Below are 22,667 nucleotides of genomic sequence, written 5' to 3'. Positions count from 1 at the left end.
ATAAAGACTAGGACTAGCCGCCTGAGAAACAGTTTCTATCCAAATGCGATTCTGGTTTTAAACGCAGTGTAAGGAGTCTCTATGGGAGTGTATTGTATTTTAAAAATGGGGTATCAGAGTTTTTAGGGGGCTAACCAGGTTGGGATAGTTGGGATAGCAGGCTTGTTGGTTTTGAATGTCTTATGTAGATTTTTTTTCCAATTTTGTTGTTCTGTATGAGACAATGACAATAAAGATTATCGTATCGTATTGTTCAAATGGGGTTGTAATTATGCCCTTTCCCTACATATGCTTCCTTGTTATGTGTCTTCCCAAATGAACACCATGTGAAACCATTTTTCGATTCTGTCTGCATTTCAGCGAGAAACATACAGCTGAGCATGGGATGCCAATCTAAACCTTGGCCCATCCTGTTAACCATCCCTCTGATAGCCGTAGACATAGGAAACATCTGTTCTCATATTGCTCAGTCGTGGGAGAAAACCCATTGGGTGGTCTCAGGAGATTGAGCCAAATTCCCCCTGGAAGGGGTTGTTGTTGAGATGCGATGCCCACCATCCGCTTCCCTATCAGCCCTGTGGTGGGGCGGCTGGCACGGCAGCATCACCCCCACGATAACTGTGGTAGAAACATTGGGTCTCAAAAACCTTGAGTTGTAAGAATGCCTTGCGCAGCTGGGATGGGTCCAAGGGTTGCTATCAAAGCTTGATAAGCGGCGGTAGCAGCTGGACTTGGAAGCGAGTGGGAACGAAGGGGCCGCAAAGGCGTAATGTTTCGCGTAAATGGGAGATTAGATGGAAAATGGAGTTAGAAAAGGGAAAAGGGAAAAAAGCAGGCGGGGGGGAGTAAGCAAGAGCACCCTTCTGGAGACTGTGCTTGTGGCGTTTGTTTTTAAGTTGCTGCAAAAAACAAAACCCTGCAGGGCAAAAATAGCACATACTGCAGGTGTCAGTGAGGAGGTCCTTTAATATAGATAACTGATTCTTGGGTCAAGTGAGCTCAAGCTGTAACCTTGTCCTGGGAGAGCTGCTTTGGACCACCTCAGAGCCTAGGCTTGCAGGCTCTCCTTTGCTCAGGGAAAGGGATCTGTAAAAGTGTTCATTCAAGGCCTGCTTGGAAAAATAAGTGTGTTTCTTTGTTCTGTGTTTTCTGCATCATAAGACGACACACTTCAACAACAAGAACAACAACAACAAGAATGTATCAATAATAATGGCCAGAGTAATGCAGGTGGATTTTGCATTCTGAAACTGATGAAGGTTGTTCCCAGGTTGACAGTATTTTGCTGGAGGGATTCAAACACATGACAGAAATGTAGGTTTGCACAACTGAAGAGAATTAGCAAAACAAATTCACTTTAACAACAACAACAAAGAAGTTAGGAAAGAGAGGGAGCATGCACTGAAAAGTTGGGATGAACCGATGCTTAATTGGAAGGTGCATAACCACCAGGATGACTGCTTACGGTCATATAACCTCCCTTCAAACTAAGCTGAAACAAAGACTCTGTGAGGACTGGATGTCATCTAAGCTCCGTATAAGCTTTGTGCAAGCAAATCAGGATGGGTGGTCAATAAACAGGTCGCCTAGAGGAGCCTGAAGGCAAACAGTGTTGTTCCCCCTCCCCCTGCATCTTCTAAGGGCAGAACAGGGAACATACATAAATTGGCACTGTGGTCTAAACCACAGAGCCTAGGGCTTGCCCGATCGGAAGGTCAGTGGCTCGAATCCCCGCAACGGGGTGAGCTCCCATTGCTCGGTCCCTGCTCCTGCCAACCTAGCAGTTCAAAATCACGTCAAAGTGCAAGTAGATAAATAGGAACCACTCTGGCGGGAAGGGAAACGGCGTTTCCGTATGCTGCTCTGGTTTTGCCAGAAGCGGCTTAGTCATGCTGGCCACATGACCCAGAAGCTGTACGCCGGCTCCCTCGGCCAATAAAGTGAGATGAGCGCCGCAACCCCAGAGTCGGTCACGACTGGACCTAACTGTCAGCATCCTTTACCTTTACCTTTAAGGATGGCTCTGTGGTAGAGATGGGGGAGAAAGGCAAACCTACCAAACATGCTTTTTGAAGCAATACACGAACCAAAATCCACCATTCTTCAAAATTTGGCTCACTTTGACTGAAGAACTGCATTCAGCCAAGAAATGCACACAGATTCAGGTGAAGTGCGCTTATAAATGCATATATTACTGATCACTTTCCTCTTCCAACAAGCCATCTAAATTGAGAACTTTCCCAGTCTGCATTTGTACTGAGATGGTTCTTAACATGTTTTATTGTTTTAACACTTGTTGCTTGCTGTGCTAGGCTCCTTTTAGGAGGAAGGCTGGGCCATAAATTTAATAAATTGTATTAGGGAAAATAACCTACCAAAGTGCTTTACATCAGAGGAAATTGCTTTGCACAAGAAAAGGTGTATATTAGGCAAAATTGCATATAGAAAAGTGTATATTTGGAGAAATTCACACTAAACTGCTGATGAATTTTCCTGAGAACTTTTTTATAAGAAAAATGCAATTGATGTGGAAATGTGGGGAACTGAACTCAAGACTGGAAAAATGAAAAACTGAAGTTGCTGGTGTTGCCCATTCCAGCTCAATAGTAGAGCACATAGCTTTGCATGCAGAAGATGCCAGGTTCATTTAGCACTAAACTAAATGTGCCAGTGATCTGATATTGTAAAGCGGCTGTGTATTCATATTTTACAAAGGAGGAGGGGACTTAGCCTTGTTCTCACAGCTTCTATGACACTGCCCTCTTGTGGGTTTGCGCTACAGAGTTCACAACTTTGAGCAGAAAAACAATGTTCTGCCTTTTTTGATATGCTGGCCAGCACAGCCGAATCCATGGGTACATTTCTCACCATTTGCTTTTCATCACAACAGGAAGAACTAAATGCTGGAAAAAAATGAAAAATTCAAACGACATCAACTCTACTCCATGGGGCAGGGGGAGGGAATCCTGCCACTTTAGCATTAGCAGGAATGGGAATAAGGTTGCCAAACATCAATGAATACTCCTTCACTAAGGAGGATGCTATGGAATGAACACTTACGGGTTATGCAGAAAGTGAAATCACCAACAGCTTTTGCTGCCTCTGACTTAGATATCTCCCTCCCTCCACTCTCTTGGATAGATATAAGATTAAGGAAATGTTTTGTTTAATTACATTAGCTTGCTGGACATGGAGGAGGCACAGGGGAAAAAAGGAATTGAGATAAAACCAGTGAGTTGTTCTACCTCTGATGGAGGGTTAATGACTAATGAAGGGTTATTAAACTATCAACAGACAGAACTGCTAACATTTCGCAGAAAGGGAAGGCAATCAGCAATTTTCTCTTCTCCTTGGCTGGAATATATCTAAATGTCTCAGCTAATTTGTCCTCCCCACTTTAGTTCAAAGCCAAAATGATATCTCACTTGCTTTCCTTGTCCTCCTGCATCAGCCCAAGGCAGCACACACATCCACACTTTGGACATGGCTGGGGGCTGGGTGGAGAATTCTACGAGCTTCATAACAAAAATGCAAAGAATGTTATTTCATTTGTGATGTTGTAAGGAAAAGTCCAAGTCTAAGTGTGTTGTGGGGAGCAGGAAGAAGGGGAACTTTAAAAGTTCAGCTTCTTTTCCTACTCTAAGAATTGGAGACAGGGCTATGAGAGACATTCAGGAATGGCGCTACTATTAAAAATACATCAGGGGATGGGAAGCCTCTTTCTGTCTGAGGGCGACATTCTGGGCAACCTTTCAAGGTCCAGTGGTGGGCAGGGCTTGAGGCCAAAATGGGCAGAGCAACACACATACATTTGTACTGTAGGTCAGCTTTCATGCTCACACATACACATCTTCATTCAGACAAGCCGGAGTTCAAGGTCACGTTCCAGCCAGCCAGGAAAACTTGGTGTTACAAAGCAGAGACAAGAAGGATGGTGGTGACTGAGAGTTCTGAAAGGGCTAGGTGTGATCAGGATTGGCTTACAGCAGCAGTTAAGATCAATGGTTGCCCTGACTGCCAATGAACTTAGCTTGGGAGCCTATGACAGCAATGAATGGCAAGGGGACAATTTTGAAAGTTCTGATGGACCATACATACTACAAAGTTATGGATCTCCAGGATTCAGTCCTGGTCCATAGAACATGGTGGTAGAAAGTTTCCTTCATGAGGGGACTGAGCAAAGAGAGTCTTTCTGGGCTCTTGGTTTGTTCTCTTTATCTGACCCAACTTGATGGCTGTGTATAGTGAAAACCTCCAGCTTGCTGGTGTAATTAGGCCCAACATGAGTTCCTGTTTGGCCCACAAAGCTATTTTCCCCTCCCAAACCACACCCACCTGTCTACACCTGACCTCATACGTGACACTAGGTGTAGGACTTAAAGTGGGAGCTTAAAGTGAGCTTCTCATTGTTCCCCTGCAAATGAAGTACCTTGATCAGCACTGACAGGGAGTCACACTGGGATCTGCTGCATTAGGTGTCATCAAGAATTCTCTAGTGTAGCCACGGGGGCTTGATATGAGCTCTTGTCAGGGAACTGCCATCGGATCAGAGGCAAGAGGGGGAAAGGCAGATGGCTTACAGAGAACCTCCAAAAATCGTGGGAAGCAGCACTTCCTCAGCGGAGGAAGAAAGCCACGCCTCTAGTGGGGAAGAGCTGCAGGGCTTGGAGGATGCAAGGCAGTGCCAGGACACCTTGCCTGAGCAAAGCAGGGAGGAGGGAGGTCCCCCTTTACCCAAGCCTTCCTTGCGCAGTAGGCTTTCACACAGAGAGGAGAGGCGTCAGCTGGGGGTCAAGAAACTACTCGGCTGGGGAAAATTTAAGGACAACCCACTCTCAGATTCTGCTAGTGAGTGAGCAAGACATGGAACAGAGGCGTTCTGCATTGTAAAGGTTTTAGCACCAATAATAAAACTTTTGAAAAGACCAGTGAGGCATCTTGCCTGATCGCTCCCGAGCAACCACCCGATAGCCATAACAGCACTCTTTGGCACTGACAGGGCACCTTTAAAGGGGCTTACTATGAGGCATGCAGGTGTGGTTTGAATGCAAATGGAGGCTCATAAAGTGGCGATAGCAAGTCCCTTTGAAGTTGTCCCCCTGATGTCACAATGACACCAGGTAACTGGTGGGTGGGCAGAACCACTTGCCAAAGTTGGCCTGTGGGGAGAAAGTTCCCCACTCCTGATGTGGAGTAAATGCATGTTTGCCAATGTGCACAAAATCTCAGAGCTCCAAGGGGTCATGAAAGGCCATGCAGTCCAGCATTTTGCTCAATGAATGGATTCCAGAGAGACAGCATTGCCAACCAATGGCTGCTAATCACTGCCTAGAGAACATCAGCAAAGTGAGAGAGCCTGGCTGCCTTCAGGAACTGTTTCCATGGGCCAACTGTTCTTACCATCTAACAGATCCTCCAAATGCTCTGTAACTTAAGCCTGCTAGAGTACAACACGGTGCATTTCCTTTTTGAGATATCCTAGCCCACTGCCATCCAAACAATACAACCTTCCATTCTCTGCTGCCTTAAAAGGAGCAAAACGGCACTGGCCGAGGCAGTGAAGTCTTCCAAGATACTGTCTCCTGGAGGTACTGATGCATGACTGTATGATCACACCTTCCCCCAGCAGTGCCTCTTAGACATGCTTGCACAGTGGGGCAGGTCAGCTCCACAGTGAAGTAGCCAATCTGGCCCAGCACAGAGAAATGTGCAGCAGGAGGTTGAAGGACTGAGGTCTCCCATGAGATAGCTTCTGCATTATTTCCAGTAACACGTAGGCCAGTGCTTGGCAGAAGCACCAGAAATTAGGAAGGTCGTGCAGGAATGTAAATAAAGCAAAATACTGGGATTTAATCTAACCTACAGCTAATGTAGTCTTGAAGCAGGAACTCTGTGGCAACTGACAGTTCTCTTCCACCTGTATTGTTGGAAGGAGAGGAGTGGGTTGCAGAAAGAGATGGAGTGGGGCATGATGTCTCCCTCTCCTGCAAAAAAATCCCAGCTCCATTCTCTCAGCATCCAGTTTATGTCTCCAGTTCTAGGAACACTGAAGTAGGTTCAATAGGCTGACAACTCATAGGAGTGCATTGTTTAGAAGGAAGTGAGTGGAAAGGAACAGCCTCTCCTAGTATAGGGCAGCTAACTTATGTACATGGTTGGCTGGGGCTCATGGGCACAGCATCTATCTGAGGAAGGTCCCAACATCTCCAGGTAGGGCTGAGAAAGACTTCCTTGTCTGAAATCCTGGAGAGCTGTTGGCCAGTCAGTGTAGACATTACTGAGCTTCCTTGGCTTATACACCCTTCAACCTACCACGCTAAATACCCTGAAATATTTTTGGTTCCAACTCCAAAATACTGAAATTGATTTGGAAAAGGAGTGTGGAGCACTGGGGTAATATGGCAAGCAATCGGAAGAGAGAGCAGGAACTGGGGTACCATCTGTTCTTCTAATCTCTTTTAGCACACCCCTCCCAATACTGCTTAGCAGGGAGTGCTTTCTGGCAATGATTCCCCCCACAATACCTGTTACCTAATTCTTTCAGCCAGGGGTGGCAAGGATTGACGTTTTCTGAATGCAGAGAAGGTGGCCCGAGGATTTAGCCAGAAGGAGCTGACCTTTATGAGCCTTTTCTGCAGGAAGAGCCTCCATTTCTCATCCCAGGTAGACAACAGCCTAGCTAGCTTGTTCACAGGCATCTCTCAGAGAATGGGCTATGCCCAACACAATGACAACTGCTTCCATTAAAGGAGGCCCAAAGACTGGCATGCTGGGACCCAGTTTATGGACCTTTCCAAGTGCAAATAATTTAATTACTACTATTATAAATTTACTACTGCATACTGTTGGCAAGCTTGACACCTTACAGTTACATAGGAAGCTGAGTCAGATTGCTGGGTGCATCTAGTTCAGTAATATCTATGCTGACTGGCAAAAGATCTCCAGGGTTTCACAGGAGTCCAACCTGGAGATGTCATGGATTGAACCTCAGACCTTCTGCAGGCAAAGCAGCAGCCCCTCTACAGCTCATCCCCTCTCAGAGATTCCCCCACTTCCAAAGAAACTGCAATTGAAAATAGAGAAGGGAGGGAGGGTCCAGGCCCTCAATGAGCAGAATAAACTCAAATTCTGCAGGTCTGGCTTGCCACATTTTGAAGCAAGTAAAATTAAATCATCTGAAGAGTGGGGAAGAATGGTGCATGGGACAATTAAGGTCATTAGTGGGTATGCATAGGATTGCACTGTTAGACTTCCATTCCATTTACACATTTTAACTGTGTGATCTCCCCTTCCCTAGCTGGTACTCGACACATGCTGCCTCTGACAGTGCAGGTGGAACACAGCCTATGTGGCTAGTAGTAACTGATGCAGAAGCTCTGGAGGAACCTGTTTCTCTCCATTATGTTACTGGGCTACAACTCCCATGAGCCCCAGCCAACCAATGTTCAAGGATGCTGGAATATGTAATCATATTGAGGGACACAGGTTCTCCTAGCCCTAATCTACAGGTAGGACAGCTCCAACATGAAAGAGAACATATTTTTGCCAAACTGCTTTTTCGTAATAGAGAGTGGGGGAGGGGAAGAGAATAATGTTTTTGTTTATTTCTTTAAAATGATAGAGTCTAAAAAAGCAGAGAAATCAATCAGCCTCTGTTTGTTTGTTTGTTTTCAGAAACCTCAAGCCCAGCTTTGATCTGAGGAAGGAAATAGGCTTGGGGAAGGGAAGGGAAGGGAAGAGGGAAAGAGTCAGTCAGTTGCGCAGACTAATTACTTGAGGTAAATCAAAGCAGGACGATGCAAATGGACTGTAGGTTAGATAATATTGATGGAATCCACATAGGTTTCTGAAGCAACCCCCTTCTGACTTTAGATCGTATTATTCAAATTGGGGCTGGGTTTGGGGCACAGGATAATACGGGCCAGCATGCCTGAGAGGTGGCTGCAAAACAAAAGTCTCCTGAGGAAAAAAAAAGTTTCCTGAGGGAAAGGGAAGGGCTCTGGTGAAAGGTAGAGTATGTGTTTCTCTTTTCCTTACTGGTGAAAGCAAGTGGTGGAAGCAAATAAGCAATGGGGAAGTCATTTGGGAATAGGGAGGAAATGAGAGAGAGGCCAAAACAAAAACACACCTCTTGAGCCTCTGTTTCTGAGATGTTTGCAGAGGTTCAGAGCACAGCGCTGGGCTCACGTTCCACAGCTTAGGCTGTTGTCACTTTTGAAGTGTTGGGAAACTGGAGGAACCTATGCTTCCTTTTCAACTGTGTCTGATATGAAGCACTCTCTCTCTCTCTCTCTCTCTCTCTCCTCTCTCTCTCTCTCTCTCTCTCTCTCTCTGTATGTGTATGAATGTTTATGGGCTGTATTTTGGACAGATTTTGGACAGCCACTGGAACTGTCAATGCTTTTGGGGAGGGTGACACTTTTGAGAGGTGAAGGCAGCATCAACTATAAGCTTTTTTGGGTGCTGTGGGTTTTGCTGCAACAGAACTAACATCAAAGCACCTCTGGGAGTGGAGAGGCCTTCAGGATGTCTTGAGAAGGTTACTCATTTTTAGAACTGCACACATCTGTTTGATCCTGATGCCAGCATGCTCCTTTTCCTCAGTTCCTGCTCCCTCACTTCCTCTCACTATTGCCTCCAGATATCTCATGTACCCCTACTATTCCACTATTCTGCAGGCAGGACAAATAAATCAGTGCACTCAAAGGCAGCATACCTATCAACCAGTGAGAACCAAAAAGTTATCTGGATTATAGCCAACTAGGTTTTACTTAAGGTAGACCCACTGAAATTAAGTGACCTAAGTTAGCCATGTGGATTAATTTAAATGGGTCAAATCTGAGTGTGACTAATGTTGGTCCTCTGCTAGAGGTAATTTGCTAGGGCAGGTGGCTATGTGCTTATTGCGATGTTCCAAAAAAAGGTAAAAAAAAGAACAAATCTCTCTCTCTCTCTCTCTCTCTCTCTCTCTCTGTGTGTGTGTGTGTGTGTGTTAAGCACATTTAAATAGACAAGTGCAGCTGCAGCAATATCTTCCAGGATACCACATTCAATTCACCTTCTCATTCAGTTCTCTATCCCATCCTCCCCCAACCATTAGTTGGCATTTTGTGGTCACTGAGGATGATTAGTCCACATTTGGCTGTTTTGAAGCTGCCTCCCAAACACTCTTAGGTTCACCCTGCAAATCTTGGCATTTCCTCAAGCTCCCAGATGGTGCTAGGCACCAATTCCAATCACAGACAGCACAGCCAGAGGTTCAGGATGATGGGATGATGGGAATTGTAGTCTGGTGTAGATAATACTACAAAAGATGAACTGAATGCCCTGACACTATAATGCAGCTTCATGTATTTAGATATCCATATCTATGTCAGTGTTGAACCTTGTCCCTGAACCCGAGGTCTCCTCCTTAGAGGAGGAAGGAGAGCAGAACCCTTTAGCAGATCTCCATTTTGCCAATGACTTTGAGAAGCCATCAGATCCAAACATCCCAACACCAGGGCTGGACACCTTCACAAAAGCTGCCTGAGTTCATGGCTGGCTCTCAGACCCCTCCCCTCATCTCCCCCAAGGCTACAGAAGCAGATGAAACAGTGAGCAGCAGCCCAAGTGCCCAGCTAGTTGCCTGTGAGGCTGTTTGGGAGGAAGGGGAGGTGCATGGAAACATTTGCTTGGATCAGGGGCTGACCCAAAGCCATGAAAGGTGGAGTTCCTGAACTAGCTCTCAGTCTGGGTTGCTTCATTACTGAAGCGACATCTCTCACCCCAGCTCCAAGCTCCAGCCTTCCTGAACTGGGAAACTGACATTCTTTTATACCAGTTGTTGTCATCACAGAGCACAGCAGAGAACATGCCAAATGGTTTTAAAGATATTCCTTTTACGGCTGCCTCCACACCGGCTTCTTGGCCATTTGGCTCATGGTAACACTAAGGTTACTCTGAAGTGTTTTGCTTGTGATTTGATGTTGCCAGTGATAACAAGAACATTTGGCATGAAATTATTCCCTTTGGACACATTTAGCTTTTCAGCATCATCCATGAAGGGAGGACTGCCGTCAGAGGAAGAAAAAAGGGCACATACCGGAATGAAAGAGAAGGGTATGGCTATCAGTGGCTACTAGCAGTGGCAGAGAACAGGTGGGGGCAGGGCTGGCACATGTCCTGGGGGTGTGGCACACTGCCCCTAGGTGCATGGCATGCATTTTGGGGGTGGGGCACGCTGCCTGCAGGGGCGGGGTGCCCAGTGAAGGTGGGGTGGCAGCCGCGATGGCATCCTACTGGGATTGCGCTGCCAGGGGCGGTGCGCTCCCCCCGCACTCCTCTTCCTCCGCCAGTGGCTACTAGCCGCTATGGCTATCTTCTATCTCCACTGTCAGAAGTGGCCTGCCTCTAAATATCAGTTGCTGGGAGTCACAAGTGGGCAGAGTGGCTTTTGCACTCAGGTCTTGTTCGTGAGTTTTCCAGAGGCATCTGGTTGGCCACTGTGATAACAGGATGCAGAACTATGAGGGGCCACTAGGCTGATCCAGCAGGGCTCTTACTGTGTGCCTATGTTCTTAGGACACCTTCGAAGGTGCCCAGGAGATAATTGGTTGTCTAACATATTTTGAGCCCCATTGGCTGCACACACTCTGTGTTGATGAAGAAGTTCAACAATGTGGTGGTCCTGTGAAAAGGTGAAGGGATTTGGGGAAATGATATATAATGAATCAAAAAGGATCCTTTTTGCTAGGAATAATGGGGACAGAAGTCCAAGAAAGCTGACTATTTATTTATGTACCCAAGAACAGCAGCTAGAGCTTTATATGCACAGAGGTGGAATGAGGAAGGATTATCAACGAAGCGGAAATGGCTTATGAAACTGATTGACTCATGCTGAAATGGTGAAATTAACTGCCAAATTAAGAGGACATAATGACAAAGTTGAAATATATATATATATATAGAGAGAGAGAGAGAGAGAGAGAGAGAGTCCAGTAGCACCTTAGAAACCAACTAGGTTTGTTCTGGGTATAAGCTTTCGTGTGCATGCACACTTCTTCAGATACACACTTCTTCAGATACACACGAAAGCTTATACCCAGAACAAACTTAGTTGCCACCGGACAGTTTTTATATATTTTTATATATTTCAACTACGTCAGACCAACACGGCTACCTACCTGAATAATGACAAAGTGTTTAAGGAGGAATGGAGACCATTGATGGATTGTCTATCAATGCATCAGCCATACATGAAGTTGCTGCAGTCAGTCTGGCCCCACCCTCCTATGCCCTCCACCCAGGTGGAATAGGCCTGCAAGTAAGCGGGTCCCCAAGAGTCATAGCTGAAAAGTTCCAGGGGTATGGTGGGGGCAGGATGGGGCAAGGGAGGCAGGCCCCTATTCCAAATTCCATTCCATTCCAAATTCCATTCAGCTCTGTCACATGACTTAGCAACCCAGTGAAAGTTACACTGGCAAAAAGGACACGGTAAGCAAAACTATTTTCCATCTGCCAGGCTTGGGCCAGCTCAGTCTGAACAGAGTTTGGAACAGGGATTAGCTCCAGTGGCACAATTTACGCTGGTGTAAATCACACTGACTTCCTATAGCTTGTATTATTCTGACAGATAATGCACCATGCAGACTGATAGATTTATAGAAAATTAGATATCTATAATAGATTAGAACACACACACACACACACGTAACATTTCCATTTGTTGCTCCACCCACTTTTCTGCTCACTTTTGCCTCACCACTGACAAGTGGCCCCCAGAAGGGAATGTGGCCCTCAGGCTGAAATTGTTTCTATCTCCCTTCTGTATTCTGTTTATGGAATTTAAAAACGTTATTGTTAACCGCCCTGAGAACATTGTTGCTGAGTGGTATATATGGATAGAGTTAACAAATAAATAGGTCCAACGGGGGGAATTAATTCTCATGCCACATGTATCACAAAGGGCAAGCCTACGCTGTGCTGCTTCCTTTCAATGTATTTGGGAGGGGAAAGGAAACAACCTCACCTCTTCCTCCTCCCCCTCCTTTTCTTGTACCACTGGCAACTGAGGAGTCAGCAACAGACCCTCCAAGTGCCCCTATTTCCCAGGGTCGTGGGAAGAGTCATCTTAGAGAAGTCATCTTGGTTTCTGGTTTGATCCTGGAATGTCCTGCTTTTCCTTAGGATGTCTCTATTTTCATTGGAGAAATGTTGGAGGGTATGGAGTTATTTGACTCCCGAGGTGTCCGATGGCAATCCTATATAGGGAAGGGGTTTTTTTTATGCTTAATGCTCAATTATGTTTTTATATATGTCGGAAGCTGCCCAGAGTGGCTAGGGCAACTTAGTAAGATGTGTGGGGTATAAGTAGTAAAACATGGGTAGGCAAACTAAGGCCCGTAGTCCGGATGCGGCCCAATCACCTTCTAAATCTGTCCCGCAGATGGTCTGGGAATCAGCGTGTTTTTACATGAGTAGAATGTGTCCTTTTATTTAAAATGCATCTCTGGGTTATTTGTGGGGCATAGGAATTTGTTCATCCCCCCCCCAAAAAAAAACAAAAATATAGTTTGCCTCCCCACAAGGTCTGAGGAACAGTGGACTGGCCCCCTGCTGAAAAAGTTTGCTGACCACTGTAGTAAAATTATTGTTATGGAATGGGATGTCCCTATTTTCATCGGAGAAATGTTGGAGGGTATGCAGCAACTGATAGCGACTGAACAATTTACTAGAAGCAAATCACTGCCAGGTTGTGCTGTGTTTTCCACATTCATGCTGGGCACCTTTTCAGAACAGCCTGACTCTTAATATATACAATCAGAAGGGGTGTGTGTGTGTGTGTGTGTGTGTGCGCACACACACACACGACTTTTTAAAAAGGAAACATTAAAAATTATTAAATGGCAAGCACGCGTTAGAGCTGCCGTGCCTCGTAAACCAAAGTGTAATAAAGCCATTTCCTTTTTAAAGATCATGTCAACATATGTAATAGAGTTTGTGGGGGAGGCCTGAGAGTGGTGCTGTTGGGAGCCAATGGTTGTGGAGTTGGCTAGAGGTGCAGAAGGAAAGTATTAACAAAGCCTGAAAAGTTTGCCAGTGGTGGTAGATTTGCCAGTTCACAGGTTTAATTGCCTTTGCAGTTCCAAGCAGGGGGGAGAATTATTCATTCCAACAATGGGTTTTAATTATCCGAGGCTGCTCTGATATTCTCCTATTGTTTTCCAGGGTTGTCCCCCACCCCTTCCAAACATCTTTCCAGTCTAATGTTTCATTCTGTCCTTCATGTCTTAAATCTCAGGCAAATTAAAGCACTCTTCTCTTCCATCAACCTCCCCGCCCCATATTTTACCAGGCAAGTTGTAAGAAAAATGACAGTCACAGCAGAAGGCTAATGCAGGGGGCCATATCTCTGGGCACCTAGACTCCTGGACTTGTTTTCCAAACATCGGAAGTGCCCTGCTAGATCAGACCAGTGGCCCATCTAGTCCAGAATCCTGTTCTCACAGTGGCCAAACAGATGCTTCTTGGGAGCCTGAAAGTAGGACCTGAGCACTACAGCATTTCCCCCACTTGGGATTCCAAGCATTCAAAGATGCACAGACTCCAACAGGGGGAGGTAACCCATTTTAGTAAGAAGATTGTCCAAACTGACAAAGCTTTTGACCTTAGCACTCAAGGCACTGCTGAGCTGAAATCCATCCCCAGCTTGCAGGCTGCAAACTTGGCAGGTGCATTTTAGCAATTTTGGTTGAAGGACAGGAGTGATTTGAGCTGGAACAGAAGTCCCCCCAGCACCACGTACAGGGTCCATTCTCTCAGGAGAGACCACAGCCAACAAAAACTGGTGCTTCCCTAATCCAAACTAACAAGACAGCCCAGAAGGATGCCACAGCCAATGGTATCAAAGGTCACTAAGGGCTCCATTCAAAACAACAGGGTCACATACCCCATATTCATTTACTAGTGTAAATCGTCTATGACCAGGGCTGTTTCCATGCCATACCATGAGCAAGCTGCTTGGAGGATACATTAAGAAAGTATCCAAATCAACACAATCAGATGGTTTCGTATATATCCATCTTTGAATCTGCCCAATCTGTGGCATTAAATTTAGAAAGGATATGAGTGATTTTATTTGCATAATGCAATGCAGACTGGTCACCTTGGCTCTTTGGGGGCTCTCTTTATTATCTAACCAGGGCTAACCACCCATGAGGCAAGGTGTGGCAACTGCCTCAGGTGGCAGGATCCATAAGACAGCAGATCCTGAGATAGATCTCTATTCCCCCCTTCCCATTTTCCTGATTTAGGTTTTCACTCATCCCTTCTTCCCTGGCAGGGAGAGGAGAGCACCAATTTGTGGTTCTCCTCAGGTGCCAAAATGTCTTGGGCCAGCCTTGTATCTAACTCCTAACTCAATGGCTCTTCACTACAGAAAAGATTTATGACGGCTGGCATTCTGCAGATGCAATGATGACAGAGAAGTAAGCTTTCTTTGCTGCCATCATTGTCACATAGTAGGTCCTATACTGGCTTTCTGTACATATTCAGTTGCAATCATCACAAGCTTTCCTCCACCACTGGCCATTTCAGTGTCTGCAGCTCTCTGGAGTATCAAGGAGCTGACTTGACTGTGATTGGATTAAGAACCTAAGGGAACAATTGCATTGATAGTTTTAGGGTTAAGTCTATTTTACTGTAAACCACTTTTCAATTTATTTTGAGGGGGAAAGTGGTTCATTTCTAATTTAAAAAGCAAACAATGGTACAGTTGCTTCTCTTCAGCCCTTTGTTGCTACTGCCATACAGAAAGTGGTTGTTCGTGCCCATTGGGACTGGTAGGGCGGAAGGCAAGGAGGCCAACAGTAGGTGGAGCCTGAGCAATGGCAGGCAGAGCCAGAGTCCATTAGAGGTAGAGACAATTAATTTTGCTTTTGTTCACATCCTTCTCCCTTCTACAAAGCTGGGGCAAGGAGTAGGAAGCTGAGAGGAAGCACCACCCCTTGAACTGGTTGTCAGTAAGAAACAGACAGATGGTGACTGGCTAAGGACAGACTGAGGTTGGGTTGAGCAGTCTCCAATCCATACAGACTTTGAAATGTGAGAAGTAATGTGCACAAGACACTGGATGATCTCTTCCCCACGCCCCACAACTCCACCACATCTCCTTCCTTACTTGTACAATCCATCAGGCTCCAGACACTTGAAAATGACGGAGTAGAGGCTTGTGTCAGGGATATCTCCATGGCTCCTTCCAGCAGCCACACAGGCAGCTCCAAGACCAGAGAGCAAATCATCAGCAAAGCTCAAGGACTCTCCTGCAGGCCAAAGAAAAGAAACACCTGAGAAACATTCATTTATTTACTTGACAGAGAAAACATATGCATGTGGTGGAGGAAGTGGTGAGGAGTTGGTTGTTGTTGGGTTTGTTTTTCTTCCCCCATCTCCTGTAACTCTGGAACCTGAGATCACTCAACTGAACCCATGAGCAGCAGATTCAGGACTGACAATACAAGGGACTTTTCCATACATTGCAGATTGGAATTTATGGAAATGACTTGCATGAGTGGGCAGGTGCTGGCTTTAAAAGAGGACTTTAGGTGGCTTTAAAAGAGGACTCTGTGAAAGCTGTGTGAAAGGGTAGCAGCCGAGTGGTAGTGTGTGCACTTTGCACACGTATTGTCTTAAGTTGTTCAGGCAAGGCTGGGAAAGACTTCCTGCCAGAAACCCTGGAGTACTGCAGCCCACCAGTGCTGATTTAGGCTGCATTCACATGATAGTTTATTCCATTTTCATGACTTTTCCTTAAATGTTAAGTTCTGCACTATATTCTAACTTTTGGGAACAATAGTGGAATACAGTGCAAGCAGAGTGCTCCTTTCAATGTTATGTGTGTCCTGAAAAATAAATTGGAATAAATACTCAGTGGAGATGTGATATGGAAGATCAGTAAGGTTCAGATCGGCCCTGTGACAATTTAAAAAGCAGTTGAGGGGCACATGTTTGCATAAATAAGTGTTGAAAAGTGGGTTTTATATAAAGCAACTGTCAAGCCAGTCCTCCCCCTCCCTTTGCATGGCTTTGCAAATGGTCAAAAATAACTTTTGTGTATGCAGGAGTACTTCTGGATCACGCCCTGTGTTCTTTCGGCTTCATATATAAATTGGCAGCTTCCAGAGCTGGACATGTTAGTGGCACAGTAGGATTGCATGTCGAGGGAGAGAACAGTCAGCATTTTGGGCATCCTGGAGTAACAAGAAACTCATTCCTTAGCTCTGAACATCTATTGTGAGTCAGGCTTTGGCTCTGACAGCGAACAGCAGAATGGCTCTTATGCCTATCCTCCTTTCTTTACTTTCTTCTCAACCTGATCAAAGACTCAAACATGCATAAGAAATGCCGAAGTCTTTGGTATAAAACATGCAAACCAGCCTATTGGTGTGACAAACCAGCAATCCATAAAGCCAGGAGCTGATTTTACAGGTGGTGGCAGTGGCAATAACAAAACAAAACATGGACACGCAAACATTATTTTCATAAAAAGCCACATGCGGGTAACAAGTTTCTCCTGCCAGAGGAGAAACAGAACATTTATTCTTTCCCTAAAGAAACCAAAAGGCAAAGTTAGTCATCTTAATGCCTCTTGCAAGTCCCCAAATGGCACCATTGCTATGCTGTTTCCATCACACCACTGTTTGCTCCAGCAGTTTCAAGAAGCAAGTCTAGACCAAAATTTGGGAGTGGCAGAAGTGATTGGCCTGAAGTGATGCCTGGTGAATGGGAAAGGGCACTGAGGCTGCACACTATTGTTGCATGTGTTGCCTTTATTTCTCTAGAACTGTGTGACTGGAGCCTATGGTCCTCTAGATGTTGCTGGACTCCAACTCCTATCAACCCTGGCCTTGCCGACTGAGGGTAATGGGAGGTGGAGTCCTGACAACATCTGGAGGGTCACAGGTTTTCCATCTGTGGTCTAGAAAATTGATACTGGCTCCAGTTTCGAGTGGGCTCTTGGCAAAGATTTTCTTGGTGGGACCTTAGCCATGGAAATGACCTGGTGATAACTGCCACAATGGATGGCATTGCTTCAGGGCATCCTGGTAAATTTAAGTTTGCTTGCTGCTGCTAGGCAGAGGTGGTAGAGGGCAGATGCCAGCACCTCTGGTGCCCTGGAAGATGCCCAAGGATGCCAAGAGCTGATATTGGGCCTAAATACTGATCTTGGCCCAAGTGTAGGATAGGTTGCATACCCTCCAACTTTTTTTCGATGAAAATAGGGACGCCCCATTCCAGAGTGATACTTTTACTATTTATATCCCACACGCCTTACTGGATTGCCCCAGACACTCTGGGCAGCTTTTGGGGCAACCCAGTAAGATGTGTGGGGTACAAATAGTAAAATTATCATTCTGGAATGGGACGTCCCTATTTTCGTCAGAGAAATGTCAGAGGGTATGAAAACACAGTTTTTTCATGAGAAACAGCAGGATAGACATAGTTTGTTGATTGTGGCTAACTTTGTGTGTAGACCAATTCAAGGACCAGTGCTGGGAGTTACTCTAGCAAATAGGAGTGTATACATAGCTTAAGTCCTGCCAATGAAGTAGGCTGGGGGGGGGGGATTCCCTCTTCTTATTTTTTCCTCCATACACTATTTTATTTAGCTTTTTGCTTCATTTTGAAATTTAGAAGTAGCGGTGAGATTAACATGATGACCGCAACTACTACTACTACTATTACTACAATAACACTAATAGCAAGCCATCCTTTGCCTAACACAGTGGTTTTCAAACAGTGTGCCGTGGCACCCTGGGGTGCCTTGAAGGAAGGTCAGGGGTGCTGCGGGCAACACTGGCCTCTGACCCTCTTTCCTTCGCTCCTGCCTCTGATGCCCTTTCACCTCTCTGCTTCCAAAAGGCTTGCATGACTGTTTGTTGCAGCAGCTCTGGCTACAAGCACTGCAGGCGAATGGTGCCTCTGGGGCTGGCCAGGGGGTGCTGGTTGCCAGGAGCTGAGGCAGCCGGCATAAGCAAGCAAGTGGGCGAGGGAGCCCAGCAAGCCAGTTCACCAGCCCTTGCTGTTAGGAATGGACAGACAAGTGGGAGGCCGGACAGGCAGGCAGGCACTGTGCTGACCTTTTTCGTGCTTGCTGTGTGCAAGGCCCGTCTGGAAGCTGAGTGCCCAGTGCTGAGGGTAGCCTTTCCACCATGCAGACTGGGCAGCACCCACTGATACTACTGCTGCCTCTCAAGATAAGGTGCAGGCCTCCGTTGAGCCGCTAAGGCTGGGGCATCCTCTCCCCAGGCCCTTGTGGGGCAGTGTGAGGAGGCACCTCTCTTCGGGGTGGGAGAGGGCAGCTCAGAGATCAGGGGCAGCAGCAGCTGCCCAGAGGACTCCCAAGCATAGGGGAGAGGAGAGGAGGTTGAGGGAACACTCCACAAGGGAGAATGTTATGTACTAAGCTTGGATCCTAGAACAATAGGCACGTAGGATCCTAGAATGCAACAACTGAGCAGCTGTCTGAAGGACTCCCAAGGAGAGGGGAGAGGAGAGGAGGCTGAGGACTCCACAAGGGAGGGTGTTCAAAAAAGGCTGAGAGGCTGCCAGCTCTGCAGACAAGGGATGACCTAACTGGGCTCCTGAGCCCCACAGGGGTGCCACAGAAAGAATATAGTCGGTCAAGGAAGTCGTGGACTCAAAAAGGTTGAAAACCTTTGGACGTAATGAACTTAAGGAGAAAAGACTATATGGATAAATAAATATATTGGTAGGTCTGACACAGGCATGATCATATTTCAGCCCCAATGGAGCTGTAATGGAGAACAGGCACATACCTGCATTGGGGAGGAGGGAAGGCTCTCAATTCCCTCTCCTTCAAGGAAAGGAAAACACAGCAGAATTGTCAAGAGGCACAAATAGGCATAAATGGTGAGGACTGGGAGGGTGGAAGGGGGAGGGGCACTTAGGACTTCAGCCCCCTCTCCCTCCCCCAAATGACAGCCCTTTGTGAGGTGCAAAGGAGGGAGGCAGTGGAAAGGAAGGTGAGTAAGAATTGTTTCCATTTTGCTCCTGCCCAGTTTGGTTCTTTCTTTGTTCAGGAAACACCTGGCCTTAGTAGATCCATAAAAATACGTCACATGTGGTGTGTGTTCAATGCACCCTTCCCTTCTCCCAGTTTTCCACCTGAAGGTGTTAAGACTGGAGAGGGGGGATTCTGGGGTTGGTGGCTTGCTTAAACTAGCCCACCTTGCCTTGAACCTTGCAAAAATTCAGTTCCCAGGCTGCAGCTCTGGATGACAAGTCTGCAATGAGATGCCTGTTGTGAATTTATAGAACGTGCACACAAAGGCTGTGTACACACCATACATTTAAAGCACATCCCCTCCCACTAAAAAGAATCTTGGGAACTGTAGCTTACCCCTTCACAAAGCTACAGTTCCCAACATCCTAAACAAGCTACAGTCTTTGGGGAAAGTCATGTGCTTTAAATGTATGGTGTTTTTGTAGCCAACAAAAAAGGGGAGACAATAGAGTTGGAAGGGGGCATGCAAAGGGCCATCTAGTCCAACCCCTTCCAATGCAGGAATCACTGCAGGGGGTTGGACTAGATGACCCTTTGGTGCTTTTCCAACTCTACACTTCTATAATTCTACAGTAACCTACAAGGAGGAAATTCAAACTCTGCTATTGTTAAATTATTACATTTTGCCCCACCTATCCTCAAGGAGCTCCAGGCATGGTTCTTCCCCACTTCCTGTCAATTTTAGCCAAACTACATGCACATTTGTGGGAATGGACTGGCGGTCACTGACCAGGCCCGAAACTTTAGGGTCACAGTGGGTAGCTTCATATGAATCTTAGAGTTGGAAGGGACCCAAGAGTCATCTAGTCCAAACCCCTGCAGTGCAGGTATGGTGTTTGTACGGAGCCCCCAGTCGTCTCACGGATTATTGACCCGTACACCACTAATCCGGTGCCACCAACCAGGTCCTCCCCAGTAAATCACTTAGTCTCAGTCAGGTTCTTAAGTTAATAATGAAGATTGTGGTTTATTGCAAACACAAATAAACTTTAAATGCATTCGAAATGCTGTTACCCTTTTCCCTCTTAGTCTTATTTTATTCTGTCTCTAACTCTTCTACCTCCCTTCACACAAGAACCAACTGCACTGTCTCTCTATTTCCATCTGTCTGCCAACTGCTTTCCCAACTGCCTTTTCCCAACCAACCAACCAACTAACTAACTAAACCTTGGGCTAAGCCCTTTTATAAACAGGTAGGCTCCGCCTCTAGCTTTTTTATTGGTCTACCTATTAACTCTTTCTCTTCACCTGTACAGACATTTTCAAAAGAACGGGCAAACACCACAGCAGGATTCTCAGCTAAAGCATCCAAGACAGATGGCCATCCAACCTCTGCTCAAAGCCCCTTTCCTGCACACCCTCCAGCCTCCTGCTGGCCCCAAAGATTCAGCTCTAGATATTTACTTAGAAGTACTAAGAAGGCATATATTACAGTGGAACATGCAGAGGTTATGTATATTTTTGAAAAATCACTGGATCATTAGATTTTTGTAAAATAAAATGGAGGCAATGACTTGTACTCTCTGGATCAATAGTTGAGATTCCTGCATTGCAGGGGGTTGGACTACGTGGCCCTTGGCTCCCTTCCAATTCTAATATTCTATGATTCAACAAAAGCATCTATGGCAGATGGCCATCCAATATGCTGTTTGGCTCCAAATCCCATCAGCCCCAGCAAGTCAGGGGTGGTAGGAGTTGCACATCAGCAACATCTGGAGGGCCACAGGCTCCTACCTGTTTTATTCCCTTATGAATTGAACCTGGGTATTTCCAATCCTTGTCTGACACTCAGACCATTTAACTGCTCCTTCCTCTGGTGGTCATTTGAGCAATATGGTGGACGCTCAGGTTGTGAATGTGATCTGTGCGGGATGCACGTTTGCAACCCGCAGTGTTCGCAACCTGCGGGTTGCGATTCGGCGCTTCTGCACATGCACAACCGCCAAAACCCAAAAGTAACCAGTTCCGGTACTTCCGGGTTTCAGTGGTCCACAACCCGAAAAAACGCAACCTGAAGCGGCTGTAACCCGAGGTATGACTGTACTGCTTAAGCGTTGCCTAACAGAGGAGTGGGAGAGCAGTCTCACGTGCCTCCCAGCCCTTCTCCTTCAACTCCTGGCCTTCTGTAACCCACACAGGCTGCATTTCGCTCCTCACTTTCACTGCTTTATCCAACCTTGTCGCTTTGCCTGCCTTGGAGTAAAAAGAGATTTCTGTTTTTTCCATAAAACTGGCCTTCAAAGAGATGAGAAAAGCAGGGCCTCATCTAGTAATGTTGAGAGCTCTAGGGATGCCTTCCCGAATGCCACAGGCACAGGGAAATTTCTCCTTTCTCTGCCTTATGCATGGTGGTCTGCAAGCTGGGGGGGGGTGGGTTTGTAGAAACTTTGCCCCCCTTCATTTTGTTCCTTTCTTTGCCTATTAAATTCCAGTTTCCTGTCTTCTCATTCCTGACTGGCCCCCACCCGCAGAGCACCCTATATTGATTTATTTAAAGACAAGGGGAAAATATTTAAATGGAGAGGGAAATGGGAAAAATGCTTCACCCTCTCAAATGCACAATGAAAAGTTGCAAAAAGATTTTTACCTTGGAAAATTTTCTGGTGAGTTTTTCCTACTGTTTAATCCCTGTACACATACACACACACACACACACACACACACACACACACACACACGTATATACACAGACATACCAACCAACAACGAAGCTATGACTCTACCTGTGTATAGCTGTAACTGATTGTTTCAACATATGCTTAAACAAAACAAGGCTTTGGAGGCCTGGCTGAGGTGTGATTTAGGCCAGGAGGCGTAGTTCTCCTCTCAGATCCCTTTGTAAGAAAGAAAGAGTCTGCTTCATTAATAGAGTTCAGGAACCAATGAACAAACGTCCCAACTGTCTGGTAGAAGCACCCAACCCCACACATTGCTAACATGCTGCATGCTCCAAATGTTCAATTTTACCTAAAAAGAAAAGCAAGAGTTCACACTGGGGCACTGAACATAGGGGCCAAATCCAGATCTAGGCCAAAATTATATTTTCAGGTGAACATCCTCAGCTCAATTGACAACATAGTTAGTGTCAGGGAACTGGCATCGGAGCCAAGAGTGGAGGTAAGGCTCCCCAACAATGCAGGAGAAGGGACCAGCAGGGAGAGAGAGAGCACTTCCTTTGGGGAAGGAAATCGGCGTGACACCAGGAAGAAAGGGGAGCAGGGAAGGACTTCGGAGAGATGGCTCCAAGACTCTTCCACAGAGACCAGTGGGGAGAGCCCAGGACCTCCGCTGGCCATGCCCACTCTGCGCAGAAGACTTCCGCGCAGGGAGGCTAGGCGGAGACTTGGCGTCAAAGAGCTTTTATGTTGGAAGAAGTTCAGGAAACGCCCACTGACGGATTCTGCCAGTGACTGAGACAGCCACGGAGAAAGGGCTGTCCAGCCAGGGAAAGGTTTAGCCAGACAACGTTGCCTAGAGCAGCAGCCCCCTTACGCACGAGCAACCCCAATTCCCTTTACAGTTAGGCTCCTCTGAATTCTTTTTCAGTGAGAAATGAAGGAGGCTGTGCCTGTGTCCTATTAAATCATTCGCTCTGTGCAGT

General features: G+C 46.2%; 1 protein-coding gene across 3 annotated transcripts in view; it reads right to left on the bottom strand.

Moving 5' to 3' along the window:
• ASTN2 (astrotactin 2) overlaps positions 1-22,667 on the bottom strand; it is a 653,023-nt gene that overhangs the window by 25,877 nt on the left and 604,479 nt on the right. For all 3 annotated transcript variants that reach the window (XM_053373809.1, XM_053373810.1, XM_053373811.1), the window contains exon 20: positions 15,161-15,302. In XM_053373809.1, coding sequence (XP_053229784.1) covers positions 15,161-15,302 — 142 coding nt within the window. The remainder of the gene's footprint in view (positions 1-15,160; positions 15,303-22,667) is intronic.

The sequence above is a fragment of the Podarcis raffonei genome, chromosome Z, assembly GCF_027172205.1.
Source record: "Podarcis raffonei isolate rPodRaf1 chromosome Z, rPodRaf1.pri, whole genome shotgun sequence".
Taxonomy (NCBI): Eukaryota; Metazoa; Chordata; class Lepidosauria; order Squamata; family Lacertidae; genus Podarcis; species Podarcis raffonei.
Note: the sequence above shows the minus strand (reverse complement) of the source record. Positions and strands in the feature narration are given on the sequence as shown.